This window comes from Sapajus apella, unplaced genomic scaffold (assembly GCF_009761245.1).
Source record: "Sapajus apella isolate SASKATOON/1434 unplaced genomic scaffold, GSC_monkey_1.0 scaffold78, whole genome shotgun sequence".
Lineage (NCBI taxonomy): Eukaryota > Metazoa > Chordata > Mammalia > Primates > Cebidae > Sapajus > Sapajus apella.
The window spans coordinates 9,788,961-9,816,664 of record NW_022437018.1 but is presented as its reverse complement, the minus strand read 5'-3'; the positions used below and the strand labels follow the sequence as shown (position 1 = coordinate 9,816,664).

Genomic DNA, 27,704 nt, shown 5'->3' with positions numbered 1-27,704 from the left:
GAATCTCTAGGTTAATTTTGGGAAAAGTCGTTATCTTTATAGTATTTACTTTTCTAATCAACTTCCATATTTATTTAATGTCTTAGAATAAAATGTTTTAAAATTTTCATCATAGAGGTCTTGTATATCTTTTCATAGTTCCATTTGTAGGTGCTTCTTTAATGGTACTATATTTTTATTTCTACTTTCTGAGGAATCACTGGCATGTAGAAATAATTGATATTTACATATTGATTTTAAATACAATCACTTTGCTTTTTTTGTTGTTGTTGTTTTGTTTTGAGATGGAGTTTTGCTTTTGTTGCCCAGGCTGGAGTGTAGTGGTGTGATCTTGGCTCACTGCAGCCTCCACTTCCCAGGTTCAAGTGATTCTCCTGCCTCAGTCTCCCAAGGCTGGGATTACAGGCATGTGCCACCACGCCCAACTAATTTTTGTATTTTATTTTTAGTGGAGATGGGGTTTCACCATCTTGGCCAGGCTGGTCTTGAACTCCTGACCTTGTGAGCCACCACACCCAGCTGCTAAACTCTTATTAATAACTTACTCATGTACATAATCATATCATCTGTGAGTCAGTGCAGTTTTGTTTCATTATTTCTATTATTTATACTTAAAGTGTTTATATGATTGTTTTAGTGTGCTGGTTAGGTTTTATTAATATTGCAGCAAACTATTATGTTGTTTGCTGTAAAATTATAATGTTTCCTTTCTGTAGGAAAACTTAGACTATTTCACAGTTAATTATCATGTTTGCTCTTAAGATTTTTGTGGCCGGGCGCGGTGGCTCAAGCCTGTAATGCCAGCACTTTGGGAGGCCGAGGCGGGTGGATCACGAGGTCAAGAGATCGAGACCATCCTGGTCAACACGGTGAAACCCCATCTCTACTAAAAATACAAAAAATTTGCTGGGCATGGTGGCACGTGCCTGTAATCCCAGCTACTCAGGAGGCTGAGGCAGGAGAATTGCCTGAACCCAGGAGGCGGAGGTTGCGGTGAGCCGAGATCGCGCCATTGCACTCCAGCCTGGGTAACAAGAGCAAAACTCCGTCTAAAAAAAAAAAAAAAAAAAGATTTTTGTGGATAACCTCTATCAGACTAAGTGATTTCCCTTTTATTCCCAGTTTTTTATTGTGAATGGATGTTGTTAATGTTTTTTCTGTTGTATCTATTGAAGTTAAGTTGTTAATGTTGTTTTTGCTATTGTATCTAATGTATCTATTGAAATGATTTATGATTTTTTTCCTTGAATCTGTTAATGTGGCATATTGATGGATTTTCTTTTTTTTCTAGTTAATAACAGCTTTGATTTTCTGGAATAACTTCAGTTTGGTCAAGTATTATTTTTATTTAGTGCTGGGTTTGATTTGTGAATATTCTGTTTATGTATATTTCTGTTTGTGAGCTTGATCTATAATTTTTTAATTCTTTTCACAAGGTTTTATTATGAAGGTTTTCTAGTCTAATTAAAATAACATTGAGGAATGTACCCTTGTTTTCTAATTTTTGGAAATAGAACAGCTTGAAATGTTGGTAGAACTTGTCATTAAAGCCATTTGTGCCTGGCATTTTCTTTTTTGGAATTTAAAAAACATTCTTCAATTTCTTTAGTGGCTATGAGGTAGCTTTTATTATTTCTTGAGTCAGTTATATGAATGTTAATTTTTTTCTAAGAATTTTTTTATTTTGCCTAATTTTAAACGTATTGATAGAGACCAGGCACAGTGACTCACACCTGTAATCTCAGCACTCTGGGGGACCGAGGTGGGTAGATCACTTGAGGTTAAGGGTTCACGACCAGCCTGGCCGGCATGGTGAAAAAAACCCACCTCTACTAAAAATACAAAAATTAGCCAGGGTGGTGATATGCACTTGTAATCCCAGCTAGTGGGGAGACTGGCGAGGCAGGAGAATTGCCTGATCACGGGAGGCAGAGGTTGCAGTGAGCTAAGATCACGCCACTGCACTCCAGTCTAGGCAACAGAACAAAAACTCTGTCTCAATCAATCAGTCAATCAATCAATAAATTATAATGTCTGTATTGGTCTTTTGTGCACAAACATGTCAATGATATATAATAGTATTTTTAGTAGAGACGTGGTTTCACTGTGTTGGCCAGGCTGTTCTTGAACTCCTGACCTCATGATCTGTCTGCCTCAGCCTCCCAAAGTGCTGGGATTACAGGCATAAGCCACTACGCCCGGCAGTGACATACAATGGTAAATGTTTATTTCTTACTCTGTGGTTCAGTAAAGTGGTTCGTCCTCGGTCCTTAGGGTTTCTAGAGCAGCTTTATTTGGGCTACAGATTGACTGGGGCAGTTCTGTTTCAATGTGCCTCTTCGCCGGGGTGAGTTTGCTTAGACTGTGTTTCAGCTGGGATGGCTTTGTTACATGTCTTATTCTTGGGACTATACCAGAGGAGCAGTGGGCTGCGTCTGGGTATTCTTCTGACGGAGACAGATGCACAAGAAGACAAACTCAACTGTACATCACATTTCAAGCCTTCTGCTTGCATCACATTCACTGAAATCTCGTTGACCAAAAGCAAACTATATGACCAAACCTAAAGTTAAGGTATGGGGACTATAATATACAGCCCAACCACCCTTAGGCTGTGATGGGAATGTGTATGCTTAATATAACACGATAGTGAATTCAAATCACTTTTTTAGGTGACCTATTTTATTAGTCCTTTGTGAAATATCACAAATGATTTAATGTTACCCACTTTTGTAATTCTTAACAGCCAAAATGTACATGATTTGAATAGTTATTCTTACCTCTGTAATACATGATTTGAATAGTTATTCTTAGCTCTGTAAACCAGTTCTTTTCAGCAATTTTATTCATGTAACTGCTGGATCTGGGGTGAAATTTCAACATATTGAGTAAAATCTAAGGACTTAACCTAAATAGGAAATGTAAGTAGGTATCTGGTATTTTGATCAGTTTGACTTCCAAGTAAGTGATCAGTACTATAAGAAATACTGGCCGGGCGCGGTGGCTCAAGCCTGTGATCCCAGCACTTTGGGAGGCCGAGGCGGGTGGATCACGAGGTCACGAGATCGAGACCATCCTGGTCAACATGGTGAAACCCCGTCTCTACTAAAAATACAAAAAATTAGCTGGGCATGGTGGTGCGTGCCTGTAATCCCAGCTACTCAGGAGGCTGAGACAGGAGAATTGCCTGAACCCAGGAGGCGGAGGTTGCGGTGAGCCGAGATTGCGCCATTGCACTCCAGCCTGGGTAACATGAGTGAAACTCCGTCTCAAAAAAAAAAAAAAAAAAAAAAAGAAATACTTACTATTTTGTTATTCAGTAATTGTCAAAAACCTCCTGAATGAAGCAGTCAAGAGTACCAAAATGTCAGTCCATCAGTAGATGATCCAAAAGAAAAAGGGTCACGTTCTAGCAGTATAATAAAGTGCTTTCAAGCTCTTATATTAATTTTATACTATAATCACACACACACACGCGCGCGCGCGCACACACACACACACACACGTGTACGTTGTTGTTGGTGTTGAGACTGAGTCTCACTCTGCCCAGGCTGGAATGCACAATCTTGGCTCACTTTAACCTCTTCCTCAGCCTCCCAAATAGCCGGGACTACAGGCACGTGCCACCATGCCCAGCTAATTTTTGTATTTTCAGTAGAGACAGGGTTTTGCCATGTTGGCCAGGCTGCTCTCGAACACCTGACCTTAAGTGATCCACCTGCCTCGGTCTCCCAAAGTGCTGAAATTACAGGCATGGGCCACCGTGCCTGGCCAAAAATATGTGTTTTTACCTAGGTTCACCCCAAGATGATTCAAATATGCAGCCAACGTTAAGAACCAGCACTTTATTAGGCCAATGTGAGGAGGAGGAGTTTTAATAAAATTGTATTGCAGTAATTTTCAAACTATCAATATATTCCTTTGAGATGGCTGCTTCCTGAGAGAGGCTAGTAATCTGTCAGACTATCTAACTTGAAAACTCTTTTGAAACTTAAAAACACCTTTAAAATAGCATATGTGAGTTGTGAGGATATAAAGAGAACTTCCTCTGGCAAAAACAAAGAAATTTGAAATTTGAAAGAAATTTGAAATTTAAAAACCAAAGCTGTTTGAATTGACTTTGGAGTCACTCTAAAAGAATTTGCCAATCTGGGTAACATATTGATTAGCTTATATCGCTAAATAAAACACTCTAAAACCTAGTGGCCTAAATAATTATTTAGTTGATAATTCTTTGTTTCAGTAATTTCAGCCGAGCTTAGCTGGGCTGCTGTCATCTTAGCTGGCTCAGATGATCAGTTGATGATCTGGCTAGGAGCTGAGAGTCTAGGATGGCCTCAGCTAGGACAGTTTGTCTCTGTTCCAGATTGTAGATCATCCTTTAGCTGCTAACCTTGGTTTACTCTTAATGACAATAGAGCAGGATTCCTAAAGATAGTTAGGAAAAGAGTGTATAAAGCCACTTGTGAGGCATAGGCTCAGAACTGAGACACTCGTTTCTGCTGGCCAAAGCAAGCTGTAGATTAGGACTTGGATTTAAGACATAGAGAAAGAGATTTCCAATCTTGGGAACAATTGCAACAGTCATACTGCATAAGATGTGAGTATAGGGAGAGGGATAATTTCAGCCACTTTAAAACAATACTTCACAAATTGCAGAGAGGCAGGAGGTAAGATCTAAGACCCGACAGAAGCAAGGGCGAGACCTGGAGGTACCATGTCCTCTCAATAAAACCATTTCATGGAAAGGGTACACAATGAAATAGTGCCCTGCTTACATAAGGAGACTTTTTCTGAGGAGTTGGATAGGTTTACTGAGAGTGGATTGGTAGGTTATCCTTAGCTTCAGTTCTGTGGTTTCTTAGGTTTGCTTTTACTATAGTACCTCCAGAGGAGTGAGTTTTGATGACCACATAAAGAGATCACTTTCCTCAGAAGAAAGGAAACATTGTTTCTGTCATACATAAGTATACCTGTATATAACAACCTTCTGATTGGTACTAGATTACTTCCCATTTCTTAGCCTAAAATTTCTGGGTGATGCCCAAATGGAGGACTTTCATAGACCATAGCTCTGGACTAGAACTTGACAAGGGGAGTAGTGGGGACTTCCTTGGACAAGGTAATTAGATGCTACTCTGGAGCTGAACCATTTATTGTAAGGGATTTCCATATAGACCTGGGCCTTTTAAAATTTAAACATTAGTAGAAATTTTCTGGACTATGCTTGTGTAGCCTGCCTGTGTGATACAGAATTCATTCTATATATTAAAGCTGCTAATGAATATTTTGTACAGAAGCTTTAGAAGTACTAAATTTATTAATTTATTTTTTGAAAAGAAAAATTACCTCTTTTGACATTTTCTCTGCTTTTGTCATTGTAAATTGTTGGAAGATAACATTAAGTCTGAGGTTTTCTATCATTTTACTCTAGGCAGCACACTTCTGCTTTTGTTCCTTCATCAGGACGAATTTACTCTTTTGGGCTTGGTGGTAATGGGCAGCTGGGAACCGGTTCAACAAGCAACAGGAAAAGTCCCTTCACTGTAAAAGGAAATTGGTACCCTTATAATGGGCAATGTCTACCAGATATTGGTAAGTTCTGTTATATTAAAGCTTTCCTTCATGTATTAAAGTTCTTGTTAAAATGTTAGTCTTAAATCATGAAGATTTCTGCAAAAGATTGTTAAGTGAAAACAAATGGAGAACAATGTATGTGATGGTTTGATTTGCTTATATTTACTTGTAAATGCATAAAGAAATTCTGGATAAATAAAAGTTACTTTCAGAGAGTGGGACATATGGGAACTAAGTGATAGCTAGATACCAGTGGGTGGGACTTTTTTTGTTTTCTATTTCAAATTGTGGTAAAATATGCACAACATAAAATTTACAGACTTAACCATTTTTTAAGTTTACAGTTAAGTAGCATTAAGTATATTCACGTTACTATGTAACCAATCTCCAGAACTCTTTTCATCTTGAGGAACTAAAAGGCTGTATGCATTAAACAGCAACTCTTCATTCCCTCCTCCTCCTAGCGCCTGGCAACCACTATTCTGCTTTCTGTCTCTATGGATTTGACTTAACACTAGGCTAGGTACCTCAAAGAAGTGGAATCATATAGTAGTGTCTGTTTTTGTGACTCACTTATTTCACTAAGCATAATGTCCTCAAGGTTCATCTATGTTGTAGCATGTGTTAGAATTTCCTTCCTTTTTAAGCTGTATAATTCAGACATACCTTGGAGATATTGTGGGCTCAGTTCCAGACCACTGTAATGAAGCAAATATTGCCATAAAGCAAATATCATAATAAAGCAAATCACAAAATGTTTGGTATCCTAGTGCATATAAAAGTTACATTTATACTATATTGTAGTTTACTAAGTGTGCAATAATAAAATTGTCTTAAAATACTGTGTTTAGTCTTTAGTTTAAAAATATACTTTATAATTTAGGTTTAAAAATATACTTTATTGCTTAATAATGCTGACACAGAGATGTGAAGTGAGTACATGCTATCGGAAAAATGGTGCTGATAGACTTGTTCTGTGCCGAGTTCCCTGAACCTTCAGTTTGTAAAATTCACAGTATCTGAGAAGCACAGTAAAGTAAAGCACAATGAAATGAGGCAAGCCTGCATTCTTATTATATGGATGTGGTTTGTGGCACCTAAAACAATTACAGTAATAACATCAAAGATCACAGATCACCATAAAAGATATAATAATAATGAGAAATATTGAAATATTATGAGAATTACTAAAGCTTATAAGCTTTACTGAATTTTTGATACTGAATTTCTACAAATTGAAGGTTTTTGGCAACACTGCATTGAGCAAGTCTGTTGGCACCATTTTTCCAACAGCATATATGCTCACTTTGTATCTTTATGTCACATTTTGGTAACTCTTACAATATTTCAAACTTTTATGTTGTTATTATATGTGTAATATGATCGGGATTTGTGATCATTGATTTAATTGTTTTGGGGTGTCATGAACCTTACCTATATAAGACAACAATGTTAATTGATAAATGTGTACGTTCTGACTGCCCCACCAGCTGACCATTCCCATCTGTCTCATCTCCTTGGGACTTCCTGTTCCTTGAGGCACAATGATGTTTAAATTAGGCCAGTTAATAACCCTACAAATGGCCTCTAAGTATATAAGTGAAAGGAAGAGTCACACATCTCTCACTTGAAATCAAAAGCTAGAAGGGATTATGTGTAGTGAAGAAAGCATGTCAAAAGCCGAGACAGGCTGAAAGCAAGGCTTTCTTATGCCAGTTATCCAACTTGTGAATGCAATTTGAAGAAAATTAAAAGTGCTACTCTGGTGAACACATGAATGGTAAGAAAGTGAAAAACAGCCTTATTACTGATATGGAGAAAATTTTAGTAGTCCAAATAGAAAATCAAACCATCCACAACATTTCCTTAAGCCAAAGTCTAATCCAGACCAAGATTCTAACTTTCTTCAAGTCTCTGAAGGCTGAGAGAGATAAGGAAGCTGCAGAAGGAAACTTGAAGCTAGCAGAGATTGGTTCATGAAGTTTAAGGAAAGAAGCCATCTTCATAACATAACAGTACTGATGTAGAAGCTATAGCAAGTTATCTAGCATGTCTAGCTGAGGTAACTGATGAAGGTGGGTACACTAAACAACAGATTTTCAGTGTTGACAATACAGTCTTCTATTGAGAAGAAGATGTCTTCTACAACTTTCTTTGGTAGCTGAGAGAAGTAGTCAATGCCTAGTTTCGAAGGACAGGCTGATTCTTTTAGGGTCTAATGCATCTGGTGACTTTAGGTTGAAGCCAGTGCTCATTTACCATTCTGAAAATGCCAAGGCCCTTAGGAATTATGCTAAATCTATTCTGCCTGTGTTCTATAAATGGAACAACAAAGCCTGGATGACAGCTCATCTGTTTACAGCATGGTATATTGAATATATTAATGTTGGCTTAAGCCCACTATTGAGACCCACTACCCAGTTAATAGACTGCTTTCAAAATATTGCTGCTTGTTGACAATGCACCTGGTCACATCAAAGATCTGATGGAGATATACGTGGAGATTTCTGCTTTTAAGGCCTGCTAATACAACATCCATTCTGCTGCCCAAGGATCAAGGAGTAATTTTGACTTTCAAGTTTTATTATTTAAGAAATACATTTTGTAAGGCTGTTGTTGCCATGTATGGTGATTCCTCTAATGGTTCTGGGCAAAGTAAATTGAAAACCCTTAAAGGATTCACCATTCCAGTTACTGTTAACATTTGTGAAGTGAGAAATTACTTGAAGCCAGCAGTTTGAGACCACCCTGGGCAACATAGTGAGACACTGTCTCTATAAAAAATAATTTTAAAAAGCCAGGTGTGGTGATACATGCTACTTGGGAGGCTTAGGTAGGAGGATTGCCTGAGCTCAGGAGTTGAAGGTTTAGAGTAAGTTATGATCGTGCTAATGCACTCCAGCCTGGGCAACAGAGTGAGACCCTGTCTCTGATTTGTGGGAGGAAGTCAAAATGTCAACAATAACAGGAGTTTGGAAGAATTTTGTTCCAAACCTCATGGATGAGTGAGGGGTTCAAGACTTCATTCAAAGAACTTAACTATAGATATGGTGGAAATAACAAGAGAACTAGAATTAGAGCTAAAGCCTGAAGATGTGACCAAATTGCTGCAATCTTACAATGAAAAATATTCCTTATCCAGTCCAAGACATCAAAGCTCTGCAGAAAGAACTCAAGAAATTTGCCAAGCTCCTGAAGCAGAAGAGGATCACCCTGGATATACACAGGCCGATGTGGGGCTCACCCTGTGGGTTCTGTTTGGGAAGGTGTTCAGCCAATGACCATCTGATACTTTGAGGCTCTGCAGCTTAGCTTAGAGCATATATAAGCTGTGGCCCTTGCTGCAGAAGTGGATGGAAGAAGCTGACAACAGTGAAAATCTTCAGGAGATATGCAAAGCAGAAAAACTCATGCAGTCCCAAAAGAGAAAGTGAAGCAGTATTGAAAACGAAGTAAGAGGCAACCTGGAGAATTTGTTCCTGCAGTACCCAAAGCCCACGCTGTAGCAGATCAGCCACATCGCCCAGCACTTGGGCTCGAGAAGGATGTGATCTGAGTGTGGTTCTGTAATGGGTGCCAGAGGGCAAGCGATCAAGCAGTGACTACACAATGAGAGAATTTTGAGGCTACTAGGTCTCTTTTCTCAGGGGGACCAGTGTCCTTTCCTCTGGCCCCAAGGCCCCATTTTGGTATCCCAGGCTATGGGAGCCCTCACTTCACTGCACTGTACTGCTTGGTCCCTTTCCCCCTGTTTCCATCACCACTCTGGGCTCTCCCATGCATTCAAACTGAGGTGCCTGCCCTTCTAGGAATGGGGGGTGGGAAGAAAGGAGAAGCTAGGGAAAGAGAACCTAAAGTTTGTGCCAGGGCTTTTGAGATTAAGTTCTTCATTCACTAAGGAAGGAGTTGGGAACACAAAGGGCGGGGGCAGGGGAGTTTGGGGCAACTGGTTGGAGGGAAGGTGAAGTTTAGTGATGTTCTTGATTTTAATCCCCATATCATGTATCACTTTTTTCTTAAATAAAGGAGCCTAGAACACATTAGAGAAGAAAAAAAAAAAGAAAAAGAAAAATACTCCTCATCCATTCATGTTTTATGGATGAGCAAAGAAGGTGTTTTCTTGAGATGGAATCTACTGCTGGTGAAGATGCTATGAACATTATAGAGATGACAAGAAAGTATTTAGACTATTTCATAAACTTAGTTGACAAAGCAGCAGCCAGGGTTGAGAGGGTTGTCTCTACTTTTGAAAGCAGTTCTGTGGGTAAAATGCTATCACACAGCCTCTCCTGGTATAGGGAAATATTTTATGAAAAGAAGAGTTAATCAATGTAGCAAACTTTGTCACTGTCTTATTTTAAGAAATTGCCACATCTACCCCAGCCTTCAGCAATCACCACCCTGATCAGTCAGTAGCCTGACATTGAGGCGAGATCCTCCATCAACAAAAGATTAAGACTCATGAAGGCTCAAATGATCGTTAGTATTTTTTAGCAATAAGTGACTTTCAGGTATATACTTTTTTTTTTTTTTTTTTTTTAAGATATAATACTATTGCACACTTAGTGGACTAGAGTATATTGGGCCAGGCACAGTGGCTTATGGCAGTAATCCCCGTGCTTTGGGAAGCCAAGACAAGAGAATCACTTGAGGCCAGGAGTTTGGAACAGCTGGGGCTACATAGTGAGACTCTCATCTCTATAAAAGGAAAAAAAAAAAGCTCAACTCTATCAATGGACTACAGTATTGTATAAACTTTTTTTTTAATTTTTTTTTATTTTTTATTTTTTGAGACAGTCTTGCTCTGTCACCCAGGCTGGACATGCAGTGGTACAGTCAGTTTACTGCAACCTTCACCTCCTAAGTTCAAATGATTCTCCTGGCTTAGCCACCTTAGTAGCTAGTATTTCATGTGCCCACCACCACACGTGGCTCATTTTTTTTAGTATTTTTAGTAGAGACAGGGTTTCAACATGTTGGTCAGGCTGGTCTCAAACTCCTGGCCTCATGTGATCTGCCCACCTTGGCTTCTTAAAGTTCTAGGATGATAGGCATGAACCACTGTGCCCAGCCTAGTGTAAACATACTTTTACATGTACTATGAAACCAAAAATTTGTGTGACTTGCATTGTGATATTTGCTGTATTGCAGTTGTCTGGAACCAAACCCTAAATATCTTTGAGGTATGCATATGCCACATTTTGTTTATTCATATGTCAGTGGACAATTGCGTTGTTTCTACCTTTTGGCTATTGTGAATAATGCTGCTATGGATACAGGTTTACAAGTATCTCTTTGAGATTCTGCTTTCAGTTCTTTTGGGTATATACAGGATTGTTAATTATTTTCTATTCTTTAAAAATTGGAACTCTTTGAGTCTATTGCTTATTAAAAATATAAAAAAATTTTGACCCAGAAATGGACTCAGCACATAAGGACCATTTTCCACATCCATATGATTACATCCCAACCAGCCATCAGCACCCATTCTCCTGCCTGCTAAACTATCCTTGGAAAAACCCTAGCTTTCAAATTTCTGGGGAGACTGATTTGAGTAATAAAACTCAAGTCTCCTATTTAAAAACACCAAAAAATTTTTTGTCTAGAAGGGAAGCTACTGCCCTGAAAACAAAGGCACAGGCCTAACAGGATTCATCACCTGCTGACTAAAGAGCCCTTGGGCTTTGAATAAACATGAACAATAGGCAGGAATTAGTTGCCGCATGCCTTGGGTGAGACCTAGTACTACTGTAAGGTGTAACCCAGCACAGTCTCAGCAGTGGTGGCCATGGGAGTGCTTGCGTCACCTCTCTCCAAACTCTTAAGAATCTCTGTACAGAGAGAGAGACTTCATTTGTTTAGGGGAGAGTAAGGGAGGAGAACAAGAGACTCTGCTTTCTCCCATATCTTACCCGAGTTCACCAAGGTAGTACCTCTATGACTTGGCAAGAGTCACAGTTTTGCTGGGCATGGTGATATGTGCATGTAGTTCCACCCACTTTGGAGGCTGATGCAGGAGGATCACTTGGGCTCAGGAGCTCTGGGCTATAATGTGCTGTGCGGATTGGGTATCTGCACTAAGTTCAACATTGATATGGTGACTTCTTAGGAGTTGGGGGCCACCAGGTGGCCCAGGTTGGAAATGGAGCAGGTCAGAACTCCTGTGCTGATCATTAGTAGGATTATGTGTGTGAATAGCCACTGTACTCCAGCCTGGGCAACCATAGTGAGACCCTGTCACTTAAAAAAAAAAAAAAAAGAAAAGGCCAGGCGTGGTGGTTCATGCCTGTAATCCCAGCACTTTGGGAGGCTGAGGCAGGCGGATCACCTGAGGTCAGGAGTTTGAGACCAGCCTGGCCAACATGGTGAAACCTCATCTCTACTAAAAATACAAAAATTAGCAGGGTATGGTGATGTGCTTCTGTAATCTCAGCTACTCGGGAGGCTGAGGCAAGAGAATTGATGGAATCTGGGAGGCAGAAGCTGCAGTCGTGAGCCAAGATTACGCCACTGCACTCCACCCTGAGTGACAGAACAAGACTCTGTCTCAAAAAAAAAAAAATAGCGTTACTGGGCTTGGAGTGGCCCCTATTGTAGATGGCTGCAGTGACTAAACACTTGAGATCATTACACTCAATTCCTTTTGAATACTTGGAAAGCCTTCCCAAGAAGTTCAGTTACAAACAAGCACAGACTGCAAAGATTAGAATTAATACCCGACTTTTCAGTGCTTAGACATGATGAAAATTTGGAAGCATCAAGACCATCCAGGAAAACATGACCTCACCAAACAAATGAAATAAGGCACTGGTGACCAGACATGAAGAGACAAAGCTACATGATGTTTCAGAGATTCAAAACAACCATTTTGAGGAATCGCAATGAAACTGAAAATAGAGGTGCAGAATCCTGTCAGATAAATTTAACAAAAGAGATTGAAACAATGGTAAAATATCAAAGAGAAATTCTGGACTTCAAAATTCAGTTGACAACCTGGAGAATGCATCAGAGGCTCTCAACAGAATTGATCAAGCAGAAGAAAGAATTAGTGAGGATGAAGACAAACTATATGAAAGTGTATAGAGCTAACAAAAGAAAAAAGTGAAATACTCTCACAGCATCTGGAAAATAGCGTCAAAAGGGCAAATCTAAGGATTACTGGCCTTAAAGAGGATGTAGAAGGAGAGATAGAGATACAAAGTTTTTCAAAGAGCTAATAACAAAGACCTTTTCAATCCTAAGGAAAAATACCAATATTCAACTGCAAGGTTATAGAACACCAAGTGTATTTAACCCAAATAAGACTACCTCAAGACATTTGATAATCAGACTTTCAAAGGTCAGGGATAAAGAAAGGATTTCAAAAGCAGCAAGAGAAAACAAACAACATACAATAGGGCTCTGGTACATCTGACAGCAGACTTCTCAGTGGAAACCTTACAGATTAGGAGAGAATGGCATGACATACTTAAAGTGCTAAAGGAAAATAACATTTAGCCTAGAATATTATATCTAGTGAAAATATCCTTCAGGTGTGAAGGAGAATTAAACACTTTCCCAAACAAACAAAAGCTGAGGGGCAGCCAGGTGCGGTGCGGTGGCTCATGCCTGTAATCCCAGCGCTTTGGGAGGCTGAGGCGGGTGGATCACCTGAGGTCAGGAGTTCAAGACCAGCCTGACCAACGTGGTGAAACCCCATCTCCACTAAAAATACAAAAAAAAAATATTAGCTGGGTATGGTGGCAGTCTTTTGTAATCCCAGCTGCTCTGGAGGCTGAGGCAGGAGAATCACTTGAACCTGGGAGGCCGAGGTTGCAGTGAGCCAAGATCGTACCATTGCACTCCAGCCTGGGCAACAAGAGGGAAACTCCATCTTTAAAAAAAAAAAAAAAAAATTTGCTGAGGGGTTTTATCAACAGCAGACCTGTCCTATAAGAAAATGCTAAAGGGAGTTTTTCATTCCAAAGGAAAAGGACATTAATGAACAATAACAAATCATCTGAAGGTACAAAACTCACTGGTAATAGTAAGTACACAGACAAATACAAAATATTACAACATGAATTGTGTTGTACAAACTACTCATCTTGCGTAAGAAGACTAAAATATGAACAGATAAAAAATAACTATAGCAACTTATAAAGACATACAGTATAATAAGATAGAAATAACAGAGAGCAGGGGAAAAGAAGATAGTGTAAAGTTTTTTTTAATCAGTTTTCTCTTTGCTTATTTGTTTTTGCAAAAGAAACGTTGTTTGTTGCCCTTATTCCTAATAAACTTATTAATATATACATTTTTGGGCCTAATTTGGTTTTTTACTGACAAATAGCTGCCAACAAACAGCTGTATGTATTATCTTGTATACTTACATTGAAAAAAAAATAGTTTTGTATTACGAAATATTTACTCAAGAAGTTTTCATTGTTGTTTGTTATTTCTTTTTAAGAATATATATATTTTTAAGAGATAGGTCTTGCTATGTTGCCCTTGCTGGAATGCAGTGGCTGTTCACAGATGTAATCATAGCATACTGCAGCTTTGAACTTGGCTCAAGCCATCTTCCTACCTCAGCCTCCCAAGTAGCTGGGACTACAGGTATGTGCCACTGTAGCCCAGTTCAAAAATAAATACTTTTTTTTGTTGTTGAGTTGGAGTCTTACTCTCTGGTACAGGCTGGAGTGCAGTGGCATGATCTTAGCCCACTGCAACCTCTGCCTCCTGAGTTCAAATGATTCTCCTGTCTCACCCTCACGAGTACCTGGGATTACAGGCATACACTACCATGCCTGGCTAATTTTTGTATTTTTAGTAGAAATGGGGTTTCACTATGTTAGCCAGGCTGGTCTCGAACTCCTGACCTCAAGTGATCCTCCTGCTTTGGCCTCCCAAAGAGCTGGGATTACAGGCATGAGCCATTGTGCCCCGCCAAAAATAAATATTCTTAATTTTTATTTTCTTCTAGCTATCATTTGTAGCTTTCATTATATTTTTTTTTTTAATCATTTTTGGTTTAAAATGAAATATACTGAGATGCGAATTAGAAAATGCTTTTTTTTTTTTTTTGGTGCAGGGCAGAAGAAAGGCTTGTAAACTTCACCAAATGCTGCTTACGCTTGTGGGATTGTTTAATGTTCATCATTTGGTCAGTCTCATCCCCATAGCAGTCAGAATATTTCAGGTCACTTTATATCATGGAGTCCGTGAATGGGAGGCCTTATTAAATTAGATGAATATGTGAAAATCTAATGGCATATTTAATATTTTGGAATATATAAATCTTGGCTTTTAATTTTTTACATTTTTGTTACAGATTCTGAAGAATATTTCTGTGTAAAAAGAATTTTCTCAGGGGGAGATCAAAGCTTTTCACATTACTCTAGTCCCCAGGTAATAATATAATCATGTAGATACTTAGTTCCAATAATTTTGACAAATTTAAAAAACCCATAATTAATGTTCTTTATATGTTACAAAGTAATTGCCCTAGTTTTTTCCCCTCAAGTCTACAGAATAAATTTTTCTGATCTATTAGATAGGTTTTTGTTTCAGGTGTTCAGTAATTCTGTTTAAAACACAAATACATAATGGGGTTTTTGAGTTGTATATAATATCTCTTCCCTCTGACTAATCTTATTTGAAAATTTAGAACTGTGGGCCACCAGATGACTTCAGATATCCTGATCCTACAAAGCAGATCTGGACAGTGAATGAAGCTCTAATTCAGAAATGGCTGAGCTATCCTTCTGGAAGGTTTCCTGTGGAGATAGCCAAGTAAGAAAAGCATTTTGGGCCAGGCATAGTTGGCTAATGCCTGTAATCCCAGCACTTTGGGAGGCCGAGGCAGGCAGATTTCCTGAGACCAGAAATTGGAGACCAGCCTGGACAATGTGGTGAAACCCCATCTCTTCAAAAAAAATACAAGTAGCTATGTGTGGTGGCACACTTGTGGTCTCAGCTATTTGGGAGGCTGACGTGGGAGGATCACCTGATCCTGGGAGGTCAAGGCTGCAGTGAGCTGAGATTACACCATCGCACTGTAGCTTGGGCAACAAAGTGAGAACTTGTCTCCCAAAAAAATCCATTATAATAGATATTTTTAAAGATCTTAATTAAATATGCATAAGTTATAGTTCTTTCATGTACATAGAGATATGTTAAATGATAACATAAAATATTAAATGTAGCCATTTTAGGATTGGCCTTGAAATGTCTTCTTTCTAGTTTCATAATGGTCAGTATCTTAACTTTTAGACTTTTTGAAAGACTTTAATATTATTTGTTTCTTGAATATTTTGTTAACTTGTCTAGTAGTACTTAAAATTTTGTTATTTGGTTTTTGTTGGTATTTGGGATGACGGGTTGTATTTGAAAGCTGTTTTGTTTTTCTAGATTGTTTTCCAAAACTATACTTTTTCTGAAAATCCCAAAGACACCCCCAATTAGACTCACTGCCAATATGGAATCAAAAAAAATTTTTTAAATTAAAAAAACTGTTTTTATCTGAATATACACACTTAATTTTTGAAATTCTATGTTTTAAAGTAGATAATTCGTTTGATAAAGCAATTAAAGTAATATTTGGGAAAGTCTATTGTAAACAGTAATACCTTTATCAAGTATTATTTTATCAGTCTTTAGCAATTTATATAATTCTGATTCATCTAATTGGGTGTTAGACGAGTGCTCTGTAACTTTAAATATTAGATTCATATTCATTTAATTCTTTTTTAAGAAAGGGTGAACAATTAAATTCCTAATTCTGTGATTTAAAAAATTTTTAATTTTTTAGTGAGATAGATGGAACATTTTCTTCCTCTGGTTGCCTAAATGGAAGTTTTTTAGCTGTTAGGTAAGTGGCAATTCTTTAATATGCTGAAATTTTCAAATTTGTTGTATTAAATAGTATATCAAATTTTAAAACGAAGTAATTTTAAAGTTTTATTCTATTGTTTTTTTATTCTTTCTTTTCTGTTTTTTAGCAATGATGATCACTATAGAACAGGTACCAAATTTTCAGGGGTTGATATGAATGCTGCTAGGCTTTTATTCCACAAACTTATACAACCTGATCATCCGCAGATATCTCAGCAGGTCTGTTTTTAAAGTATTATATTTACATTATTATCTGTTGATTTGTTGTTGTTGTCGTTCTGTGTTATATGTTTATAGCCTAATTTACTTTGCAGTTTCACAGACTCTTATGTTGTGCTTTTAAAATAAGATTTCATTTTAAAGCATTTGTAATTTAGCTGTCAAAGATCTATAAATCTTTTCAGATGTTTGAAGCAGACCCTGAATTACTTAACATTACCATGTTGCCTCAGTTTGTGTATAGTTGTAGAGGTAGAGATTTTAAATTGAGACTTGTACAACAGGTGATTTTTTAAATTCTCCAAGCAATGCTTAGGCATTAATTTTCATTGTGCTGTAAAGTATATTCATCATAAGACTTTGTCTTTCTTTTTTCTTCTTCACCATTTCGTGTTTGCTGTAGTGCAAAATTTTCCTTTTCTTTCTTTTCTTCCTGCTTTCCTTTTTTTTTTTTTTTTTTTTTTTTGAAAGTGTATTCATTTTAAATGAAGTAGGTTTTACTTTTTGTCAAAATATAGGTGGCAGCTAGTTTGGAAAAGAATCTTATTCCTAAACTGACTAGCTCCTTACCTGATGTTGAAGCATTGAGGTTTTATCTTACTCTACCAGAATGTCCCCTGATGAGTGATTCCAACAATTTCACAACAATAGCAATTCCCTTTGGTACAGCTCTTGTGAACCTAGAAAAGGCACCACTGAAAGTACTTGGTAAGAATCCTAATTTTTTTTCTTTTGAAACCTTTTATCTTTAAATGAAAATGCTCATAAGTTCTTTTGCTATTTCCAGTTCTCCTCCCTGCTTATTTGACATTGTCTTAGGGAAAAATGAATCTGTTTTAACTTTTCTTGTTTTTGTCTAGTCATTTGATTCTAGTTGGAGTTGTTGAAAGAAAAGCATGTTAGATATAGAAGTTTAATCAAACATAACAGCAGAGACAATATTAAGAAAGTCAAAAACTGTTACCCATATTCCTTTCCCTCATTGCCTTTAGTATAATCTTGCTATTAAAGAAGTAAAGGAGGAGGAACAATTAAAACTGAACAAACATGGGTTTTAAGTCTCCTTTGAACCCTGATATAAGCCCTCTAACTTGTGTTTCCTTCGCTTGCTGATTTCATGATATTCGATTTTATTTTTCTTTGTATAGACTAGATTTTGTTGCTCATCTGATCTTGCACTTCTATCTCTTACCACTCTGGTTTTTTGGCCTAAACTTTTCTCACTTTAATTTTTCTATTTGTCTAGATTTTATCTCTATCTCCTGGTCTTTATAATTTTTTTGCTAACCTAGTCCTTTTCTTTCTAATAGTATTTGTTAGGTATGTGGAGCTGAGATATATAGAATATCAGTACAAAACTTTAAGGCTGAGGGTAAATGGAGGAAGCAACAAGCAAGAGGTAGAATATGGGAATCTGAGGAAATATCCAGTAATAAAAGTCAGGCAGGGACTGACAAGAGTATTTCTTCCCTGTTGTCAGAAATTATTGTATTCTTTCTGCCTGCTTCATAGGATTGAAGTGTTTGTACTTAGTAACTACAAATAGTGAATGTGGGGAAGGACCCGTATGTTACACTTTACATTGTTCAGCTTCTGTATTTGATCTTCAGGAGTACCTTGCATATTAAAGGTAGTGGTTCACAATATTTTAACCATATATTAAACTGAAAGATAAAACTTAGAACTAGTATTAGAACAATACAATTTAAAGGATGTTTTGCTTGAAAATTGAAACAGTAATTTTCAAAACTTTTAATAACTGGTTTTAATATTAGGTATGGTGGTGAGTTTTTAATATAATTTAGAAAACCAAGAATATAAATTCAACAGGACTTTCATAGGTTATTTTTGCTTTCGAGAGCTTTTAGGACAATATTGTTTAACTTGGCTGGGGTGGGTATAAACCATAGAAATGTTACATAAAATACTGTGTTATATGCATCTTTCTGGGGTTTTCTAAGGGTTAACAACTGCTTCAAAAAAAAAGTCCATATGATTTTGAAAGTTGTGATTTTTCTTAACTTCATTTTATTTGCGTGTTCACTTTTTAATAACAGAAAACTGGTGGTCAGTACTTGAGCCTCCACTATTCCTCAAGATAGTAGAACTTTTTAAGGAAGTTGTGGTACATCTTTTGAAACTCTACAAGATCGGTATTCCCCCTTCTGAAAGAAGAATTTTCAACAGTTTTCTTCATACTGCATTAAAGGTTTTAGAAATACTACATAGGGTATGTCCAATAGTTCCTTTATTTTCCTCTTTTCCCATTCCTATTAACAGATTGATAATGTTCATTTTAGCATTAATCTATTAAAGATTTAGATTGGCAAAAACAATAATGTATATTATAAAAATTTGGAAAAGTTATCTATACTTTACCTTAAAAGAAGTAACTTGTACTTTGCAGCTTTGGTCTTACCTGACTTTGTTAGGCATATATGGATAACTTGTCTATAGTTGGGCAGAACAGTAACATACTAATGAGTTAGAATTCTCCTTATATTTCTTTATCAAGAATATAATTTGTTAGGTTGCATTATATGTTTTTGTTAGCTGTAAGTGGTTATCACATGAAAGAGATTCGGTCCTAGTTGTAATTATGAACATTTAAACTCGTGTTCTTTTGATATAGTGTACTAATGGCCTCAATTAAAGTAGAACATTTCATTTGAAACAAATGAGTAATTTAAAATTGGAACCATATGTAATTCATTAATTTGCCTATCGTTCTTCCCTGCCCTTCTTCCCAGTTTTAAAAATAGTACCCTTTACACTTGTAGTAGTTCAAAGTTATTTGAAGAAGTAGACTCTGAGCTGTTTCATTAAAGATGGATTTCATCCCTGACAGTTGGTAGGTATATCTCTGTTATGCCATTTGGTTTTCTTAAGTTGCTATTTAGATGAGACATGACCTAAAGGAGAAACATATATGTCTAGCCTATGGACTGACTAAAAAACCCACATGAACCTTTAATCTTTAGTTTCTTCTCTTTAACTTCTTTGTATTTTCAGACCCTTGCCTAGTACTAAGGTAAATAATAAAGGAATAAAGGAGATAATCCATCTGAACATTTCCCAACCACTTATTTTCCTATTTTAGTTCCTGGGTATTTTTCTCAACTGCTTGACTTTATGGACTTACTTTTTTCTCTTGTATTTAGTATGTCCAAGATTCCTAGAAAAACAACTCATTTTTCCTCATTTTGATTGACAAAATCATCATAGCCATATATTTCCTAGGGAAACAGGTTATTTTATTTATTTTACTTTATTTTGAGATGGAGTCTTACTCTGTTGCCAGGCTGTAGTGCAATGTTGCTGTCTCAGCTCACTGTAGCCTCCGCCTCCCGGGTTCAAGTGATTCTCCTGCCTCAGCCTCCTGAGTAGCTGGGACTACAGGCATGTACCACCATGCCCAGCTACGGGGTTTCACCATGTTGGCCGGGATGGTCTCAATTTCTTGACCTCGTGATCTGTGTGCCTTAGCCTCCCAAAGTGCAGGGATTACAGGCGTGAGCCACCACGACCAGCCAGAAACAGATCATTCTTATGTTTGCCTTTACCCACAACAAGGTTTTCTTTTAGCATATCAGGGTCCAGGTCTGCAGTAAACTGCTAATAAGAAGATTCTCTAACTTCATGGGATGGGTCTCTACTTTTCTGTGTACTTATTGGGATTAGAGAGATTAGTTTTTTTCTTTTCTCTGGACTTCTTACTACTTTGGTGAACCATCCCTTTTCAGCTGGACTCTATTATCAAATAATTACTCATTCTTTGCTTTCATTATCTGCTTGTCTTTAGTCCCCCTTTAAAAAGTACTTTTTTTCTTAGCTGTGTCTTTTACCTCAAGAAAATGGAGTGGGAAGAGAAGGGGAGAAAATTGAACATTTTGTTTTTCAAACTACAGGCAGGACTGAAGTAAGTTAAATAACCTACCTAGCTCAGTAACTACAGTCTTAGGAAGAACTTCGAGTTTCATCTGCAGAGACCTTTTTGATGGACTCATTCTAAATATACTAGAATCTTCACATCTTGTTAGTTGAAGTGGAAGGGAAAATAACATTTATTGCTTGCTAACCACAGCTAGGACTAGAACCTCCTTTGTATGTAGGCCATGTGAATAATTTTTAGATACATTTAACTTAAAACCCTAAATAGTTGGTATTTTGTTCCTTTTTATAGACTGGAAAAATGAATGTCCACATCAAAGTAAGTAGTAGAGTTGAAATACGAGTATCAATCTTCTACAAAGTCCCTGCTGTTTATAGTGTTCTTACATTAGCAGATGTAGTAGTATTATCTGTTTAGAAGGGGGATTGATTTTCTTTTATGCCCCTAGATATAGAAGTTTATATTCTAGATCACTTGTAGTATTACATTATAGGCCCTGGACTAGGAATCAAAAAGACCATATTTCTAACCCGGCTGTGTTGCTTCCTGCCACTGAGATTTTGAAGAAGTCTCTTTATCCCATATGCAAATGAAGAATTATCTCTAAAACATAGATTAAAATACCAGCCCTGATAGTTTTCCAAAATTTATATATTGTTTAAATTATACAGTATGGGCCAGACACAATGGCTTATGCCTGTAATCCCAGCACTTTGGGTGGCAAGGTGGGCGGATTACTTGTGGTCAGGAGTTCGGGACCAACCTGGCCAACATGGTGAAACCCCATCTCTATAAAAAATACAAAAAAAATTAGCCAGGCATGGTGTTGGATGCCTGCAATTCCAACTACTCGGGAGGCTGAGGTAGGAGAATTGTTTGAACCCAGGAGGCAGAGGTTGCAGTGAACCAAGATCACACCACTGCACTCCAGCCTGAGTGAAAGAGCAAGACTCCGCCTCAAAAAAATAAATAATACAATATATGTAAGTTATACATTCATAAGGCAGTGATTTTGTTACCACCACCACTTGGGTGGAAAACCACTACTTTTTATATGAAGAAATTACTGTGTTATGAGGAAACTGGGTTCTTCTTTGAAGTAGTTACATAGTCAAAAGCAGGATGATACTGGTATGACTTTCTTAAACATCTCTTTCTGGGAGGAGGCTTTAGAGCAGTGAGTTACCTTTCTTCTACCCCTTAGAGGAAATTTTGCTTCATCCTACTCTACCATAAATAGATATCTGGATATGAACTATGAGGGATGATTTATTTGTATCATTCAAGGAACCTGTTACTACGAAAACTTGTTTATTCAAAGACTCCTTGTATCTGACAACTGTATATTCCTTCCCTCTGTTCTGTTGTTAAAAGTTAAGGTGAATTTCCTCAGTTTCCTTCTTTATCTAACCCTGGAGCAGGATTATGAACTAGAGAACTTGACTTTGTGTTCCTTATTTATTTCAGGATTTATGGATACACTGGTTTCTCCCATATGTCATGTCCTTTGGAAAGTTTTTGTATTAAAAATCATTTTCAGTGCTCCAAATGGCATCATAGGAAAATACCTTGGTATGTGCTGTCAGGAATGGATGTATTGTCAGCTAAATGAGTTTACTGGCAAATAATTGAGTTATTTAGTAGTTTCTGAGTTCCATGTAGTACATTATAGACATGTTGGTATGCCAAAAGAAAAGCCTTACCTGGTCTGTCTAGCCTAGTTGCTACATATTTGTGTTGATCTAAATCAGTGAATTTTCAAATTATTTTATGCAGAACCCTTAAATAAACCAAACAGATACATACTCACCATAACCACCCTTGAACTGAGGTGTTTAAGCAAGGATACTAAACTTTAATTAAAATGTGAAATAAAAGTATTATACTCACACTTATATAGATTTTATTTTGTACATTTAGGCAATAATCCTAAACGTATAGATTGTTTTGAACTTCTACCATGTGACTTCCTTTTTAAATTCATTTTGGAAATATTGAGTGCCTACTATGTGCTTATTATTATATTAGATATTAGGGATGCAGTGATAAAAGATATGATTTCTGCCCTTGTTGAGCTTACAGTGTTGAGAGATTGTATAAACTTTTTGGTCTTTATGTTATAGCATGGTAAGTACTAGATTAGGAAAAATGCAGAGTGCTATGAGAACACTTGGGTGGGCATGTAACTATGAAGGACTATGGAAAACCTCCTGGAGAAAATGATGGCTTGTTGAACCTTCTCTACCACTGCAAGTATATTATTTTTATTCTAACATTAACGTGTCTTTTCAAAAATGTACATATCATATAAGCAAGATATACAAACTGCAAACACTAGTTGTATTTCTTTAATTTTTTTTAATTCTTAATTTTTGGGGGTACATTGTAGGTGTATCTTTATGGGATACATGAGATGTTTTGATACAGGCATGCAATGTGTAATAATGACATTATGGAAAATGGAATATCTACCCCCTTAAGCATTTCTCCTTTGTGTTACAATCTAATTATAGTCTTTTAGTTATTTTTAGATGTACAATTAAATTATTATTGACCATAGTCACTTTGTTGTGCTATTAAATAGCAAGTCTAGTCATGCATGGTGGTTCACACCTGTAACCCCAGCACTTTGGGAGGCTGCGGCCAGTGGATCAGCTGAGGTCAGGAGTTTAAGACCAGGCTGGCCAACATGGCAAAACCCTGTCTCTACTAAAAATTACAAAATTAGCTGGACATCGTGGCACATGCCTGTAATACCAGCTATTCAGAAGGCTAAGGCAGGAGAATTGCTTGAACCCAGGAGGTAGAGGTTGCATTCAGTCAAAATTGTGCCATTGTACTCCAGCCTGGGCAACAGAGTAAGACTCTGTCTCCAAAAAAAAAAACCTAGGTCTTATTCTATTTTTTTTTTTTTTTCATGCCTATTAACCATCCCAACTTCACCCCTGCCTTCCCACTACCCTTCCCAGCTTCTGGTAATAATTTTTCTACTCTGTGTCTCCATTAGATAAATTGTTTTGATTTTTAGATCCTACAAATAAGTAAAAACATGCTATGTTTGTTTCTGTGCCTGGCTTATTTCACTTAATGTAATGTCCTCCTGCAGTTCTATCCATATTGTTACACATGACAGGAATGTCATTCTTTTTTCTTCTTCTTCTTCTTCTTTTTTTTTTTTTTTTTTTTTTTTTTGAGATAAGAGTCTTGCTCTATCACCCAATCTGAGTGCATTGGCGTCATCTTGGCTCACTGCAGCCTCCACTTCCCAGGTTCAAGCAGTTCTCTGCCACAGCCTTTCGAGTAGTTGGGACTACAGGCATCTGCCATCACACCTAACTAGTTTTTTGTATTTTTAATAGTAGAGAAGGGATTTTACCATGTTGGCCAGGCTGGTCTCGAACTCCTGACCTCAAGTTATCCACCCACCTTGGCCTCCCAAAGTGCTGGAATTACAGGCATGAGCAACCACACCTGGCCAGGATCTCATTCTTTTTTATGGCTGAATAGTACTCCAGTGTGTATAAATACAAATTTTCTTTATTCATTCATCTATTGATGGACAATTAGATTGCTTCCAAATCTTGGCAATTGTAAACAGTGTAGCAGTAAACTTGGTAGTGCAAATATCTCTCTGATAGACTGATTTTCTTTCTTTTGGGTAGGTCCTCAGTGGTGGGATTGTTAGATCATATGGTGGCTCTGTTGTTAGTTTTTTGAAGAACCTCCAAATTGTTCTCCATAGTACTAATTTACATTCTGACCAACAACATATGAAGGCTTCATATGTTGTCAGCATTTGTTATTGCTTGTCTTTTGGATAAGATTCATTTTAACTGGGGTGAGTTATTGTAATTTTGATTTGCATTTCTCTGATGATCAATGGTGCTGAGCACCTTTTCATATGCCCATCTGGTGGTTTTTTTTTTTTGGAAATGGAGTCTTGCTTTGTCACCCAGGCAAGAGTGCAGTGGTGCGATCTTGGCTCACTGCAATCTCTGCCTCCTGAGTTCAAGCAATTCTGCTGCCTCAGCCTCCCAAGTAGCTGGGACTACAGGCACACTCTGCCATGCCCGGCTAATTTTTTGCATTTTAGTAGAGATTGAGTTTTACCATGTTGCCCAGGCCGGTCTCAAACTCCTGAGCTCAGGTGATCCACCGGCCTTGGCAAAGTGCTGGGATTACAGGTGTGAGCCACTGTGCCTGGCTGCCTGTTTGGTATTTTTGTCTTTTTTTGAAGAATCTATTCTAGTCTTTTGCTCATTTTTAAATTGGATTATTACATTTTTTTCTACAGAATTGTTTCAGCTCCTTTTATATTCTGATTGCTAATTCCTTGTCAGATGGATAATTTGCAAATATATTCTTATATTCTGTTTGTTTTCTGTTTCCTTTGCTGTGTAGAAGCTTTTTAATTTGATGTAATCCCATTTGTCCACTTTTGCTTTGGTTGCATGTGCTTGTGGGGTATTACTCAAGAAATTTTTGCCCAGACCAATGTCCTGAAGGATTTCCCCTAATATTTTCTTACAGTAGTTTCAAAGTTTGAGGTCTTAAAGTTGTTAATCATTTTGATTTGATTTTTGTGTATGTAAGAGATGGGGGTCTAGTTTGATTTTTCTTCATATAGATACGGAGTTTCCCAGTACCATTTGTTGAAGAGACTGTCTTTTCTCCACTGTATGTTCTTGGTTCTTTTGTCAAAAATGAGTTCACTTTAGATATGTAGATTTGTTTCTAGGTTCTGTATTCTGTTCCATTGGTTTATGTGTTTATTTTCATGCCAGTACCATGCTGTTTTGATTACTATACCTCTGCACTATAATTTGAAGTCAGGTAATATTATTCCTCCAGTTTTTTTCTTTTTGCTTAAGATAGCTTTGACTATTTTGGGTCTTTTGTGGTTCTTTATAAATTGTAGGATTGTGTTTTGTATTTCTGTGATTGATGTCATTGGTATTTTGATAGGGATTGCAAGTGAATCTGTAGATTGCTTTAGGTGGTATGGACGTTTTAACAATATTGAGCATGGAATATCTTTCCATTTTTTGTGTCCTCTTTAATTTCTTTCATAGTTTGTCTTTTTCTTTTGAGACGGAGTTTCACTCTGTTGTCTAGGCTGGAGTGTAGTGGCCTGATCTCGGCTCACTGCAACCTCCACCTCCTGGGTTCAAGCAATTCTTGTCTCAGCCTCCTGAGTAGGTGGGATTACAGGCCACACCAGGCTAATTTTTGTAATTTTAGTAGAGACAGGGTTTCACCATGTCAGGCAGGCTGGTTTTGAACTCCTGACCTCAAGTGATCCAGCGCCTTCACCTCCCAAAGTGCTGGGATTACAGGTGTAAGCCACCGCACCCAGCCTATTTCAGCTTTTTTGAATAATTTAAGACTTGTTTTATGATGTAACATATGGTCTGTCCTTGAGAGAGATCCATGTACTGAGGAGAACAATGTTTATTCTGCAGCCATTGGATGAAATATTCTATTAATATCTGTTAGGGCCATTTGGTCTATAGTGCAGATTAAGTCTGGAATTCTCTGTCTCAAAGCTCACATGTGTCTGTTTCTCCAAGATTTGTCCTTGGTGCCCTATTTTGTTCTTGATACTTACAGATGTTCCTCTCTGGGCATTAAAGAGTTACATATTTATTGTAATCTTCGCAGTTTAGACTTGTGTGTATTCATGCTTCTTGGAAAGGCTTTCCAGATATTCAGAGGGACTTGGATGTTGTGATCTATGTGTATCTGCTTTAGGCGGCACCCCACACCCAGTAATGCTGTGGTTCTTGCAGACTCATAAAGGTACTGCCTTGATGGCCTTGGACAAGATCTGGAAGAACTCTATGAATTACCAGGCAGAGACTCTTGTTCTTTCTCTTTTCTTACTTTTTCCAAAACAAACTTTCTCTATCTGGTCTGAGCCACCTAGAGCTGAGGGGGGAGTGACACAGTGCCTCTGTGGCCATGCTACCACCAGTAGGACTACACTGGGTCAGACCTGAAGCTAGCACAGCACTGGGTCTCACCCAAGGCCTGCTATAACCACTTCCTGGCTACCGACTGTCTTCACTCAAGGTGCTGGTGCTCTACAGTCAGCAGGTGACAAAGCCAGCCTGGCGTGTGTCCTTTCCTTCAGGGCGGCAAGTTTCCCCAGGTGACTCCAGAGGTACTATCTGGGAGCCAGGGACTAGCATCAAAAACCTTAGAAGTCTACCTGGTGTTCTGTTGTACTGCATCTGAGCTGACACTGAAACCACAAAACGGTCTTTCCTACTCTTCCCTCCACTTTCCAAAGACAGAGGAATACTCCTTGTCCTCCCTTTGGCACTGTCACCACAGGCCTGTGGGGAGTACTGCCAGACTACTGCCAATGTTTCCTTAAGGCCCAAGGACTTTGTTTGTTTATTTGTTTGTTTGTGGTCTTGCTCTGTTGCCCAGGCTAGAGTGTAGTGACACGATCTCAGCTCACTGCAACCTCTGCCTCCTGGGTTCAAGGGATTCTCCTGCCTCAGCCTCCTGAGTAGTTGGGCCTGCAGGCCTGTGCCACCATGCCTGGCTGGTTTTTGTATTTTTAGTAGAGACGGGGCTTCACCATATTGGCCAGACTGGTCTCAAACTCCTGACCTCAAGCGATCCACCTGCCTCAGCCTCCTGAAGTTCTGGGATTACAGGCATGAGCCACCATGCCCGGCCCCAAGGGCTTTTTTGAGACAAAGTCTGGCTCTGTTGCCCAGGCTGGAGTGCAGTGGCACAATCTCGGCTCACTATACTCTCTGCCTCCTAGGCTCAAGCAGTCTTCCCACCTCTGCCTCCCAAGTAGCTGGGACTACAGGCATGTAACACAGTGCCTGGCTAACTTTTGTGTTTTTTATGGAGACAGTGTTTCTCCATGTTGGCCACGCTGGTCTTGAACTCCTGACCTTAAGTGATCTGCCTGCCTTGACCTCCCAAACTGCTGGGATTACAGGCGTGAGCCACCATACCTAGTCCTCAAGGGCTCTTAGTCAGCTTGTGGTGAATGCTTCCTAGCATGAGACTTACCTTCCAGGGTAGTAGCCTCCCATCTGGCCCAGCACATCCAAAAATGCCTTCTAAGAACCAGGTCCTGGAATTGGTTCACCCTCCTGTGTCGGAGGTGGTACCT

The 27,704-nt window shown here is 38.1% G+C and overlaps 1 protein-coding gene and 1 pseudogene across 6 annotated transcripts in view; both read left to right on the top strand.

Moving 5' to 3' along the window:
• Positions 1-27,704, top strand: part of HERC4 (HECT and RLD domain containing E3 ubiquitin protein ligase 4) — a 146,420-nt gene that overhangs the window by 65,708 nt on the left and 53,008 nt on the right. For all 6 annotated transcript variants that reach the window (XR_004261037.1, XM_032252598.1, XM_032252596.1 and 3 more), the window contains 7 exons: positions 5,435-5,595; positions 14,891-14,967; positions 15,227-15,351; positions 16,370-16,429; positions 16,560-16,671; positions 17,190-17,379; positions 18,729-18,901. Coding sequence is in view for 5 of the 6 variants with exons in the window: in XM_032252598.1 (XP_032108489.1) it covers positions 5,435-5,595; positions 14,891-14,967; positions 15,227-15,351; positions 16,370-16,429; positions 16,560-16,671; positions 17,190-17,379; positions 18,729-18,901 (898 nt within the window). In the remaining variant the exon portion in view is untranslated. The remainder of the gene's footprint in view (positions 1-5,434; positions 5,596-14,890; positions 14,968-15,226; positions 15,352-16,369; positions 16,430-16,559; positions 16,672-17,189; positions 17,380-18,728; positions 18,902-27,704) is intronic.
• Positions 5,602-10,226, top strand: LOC116533007 (annotated as a pseudogene).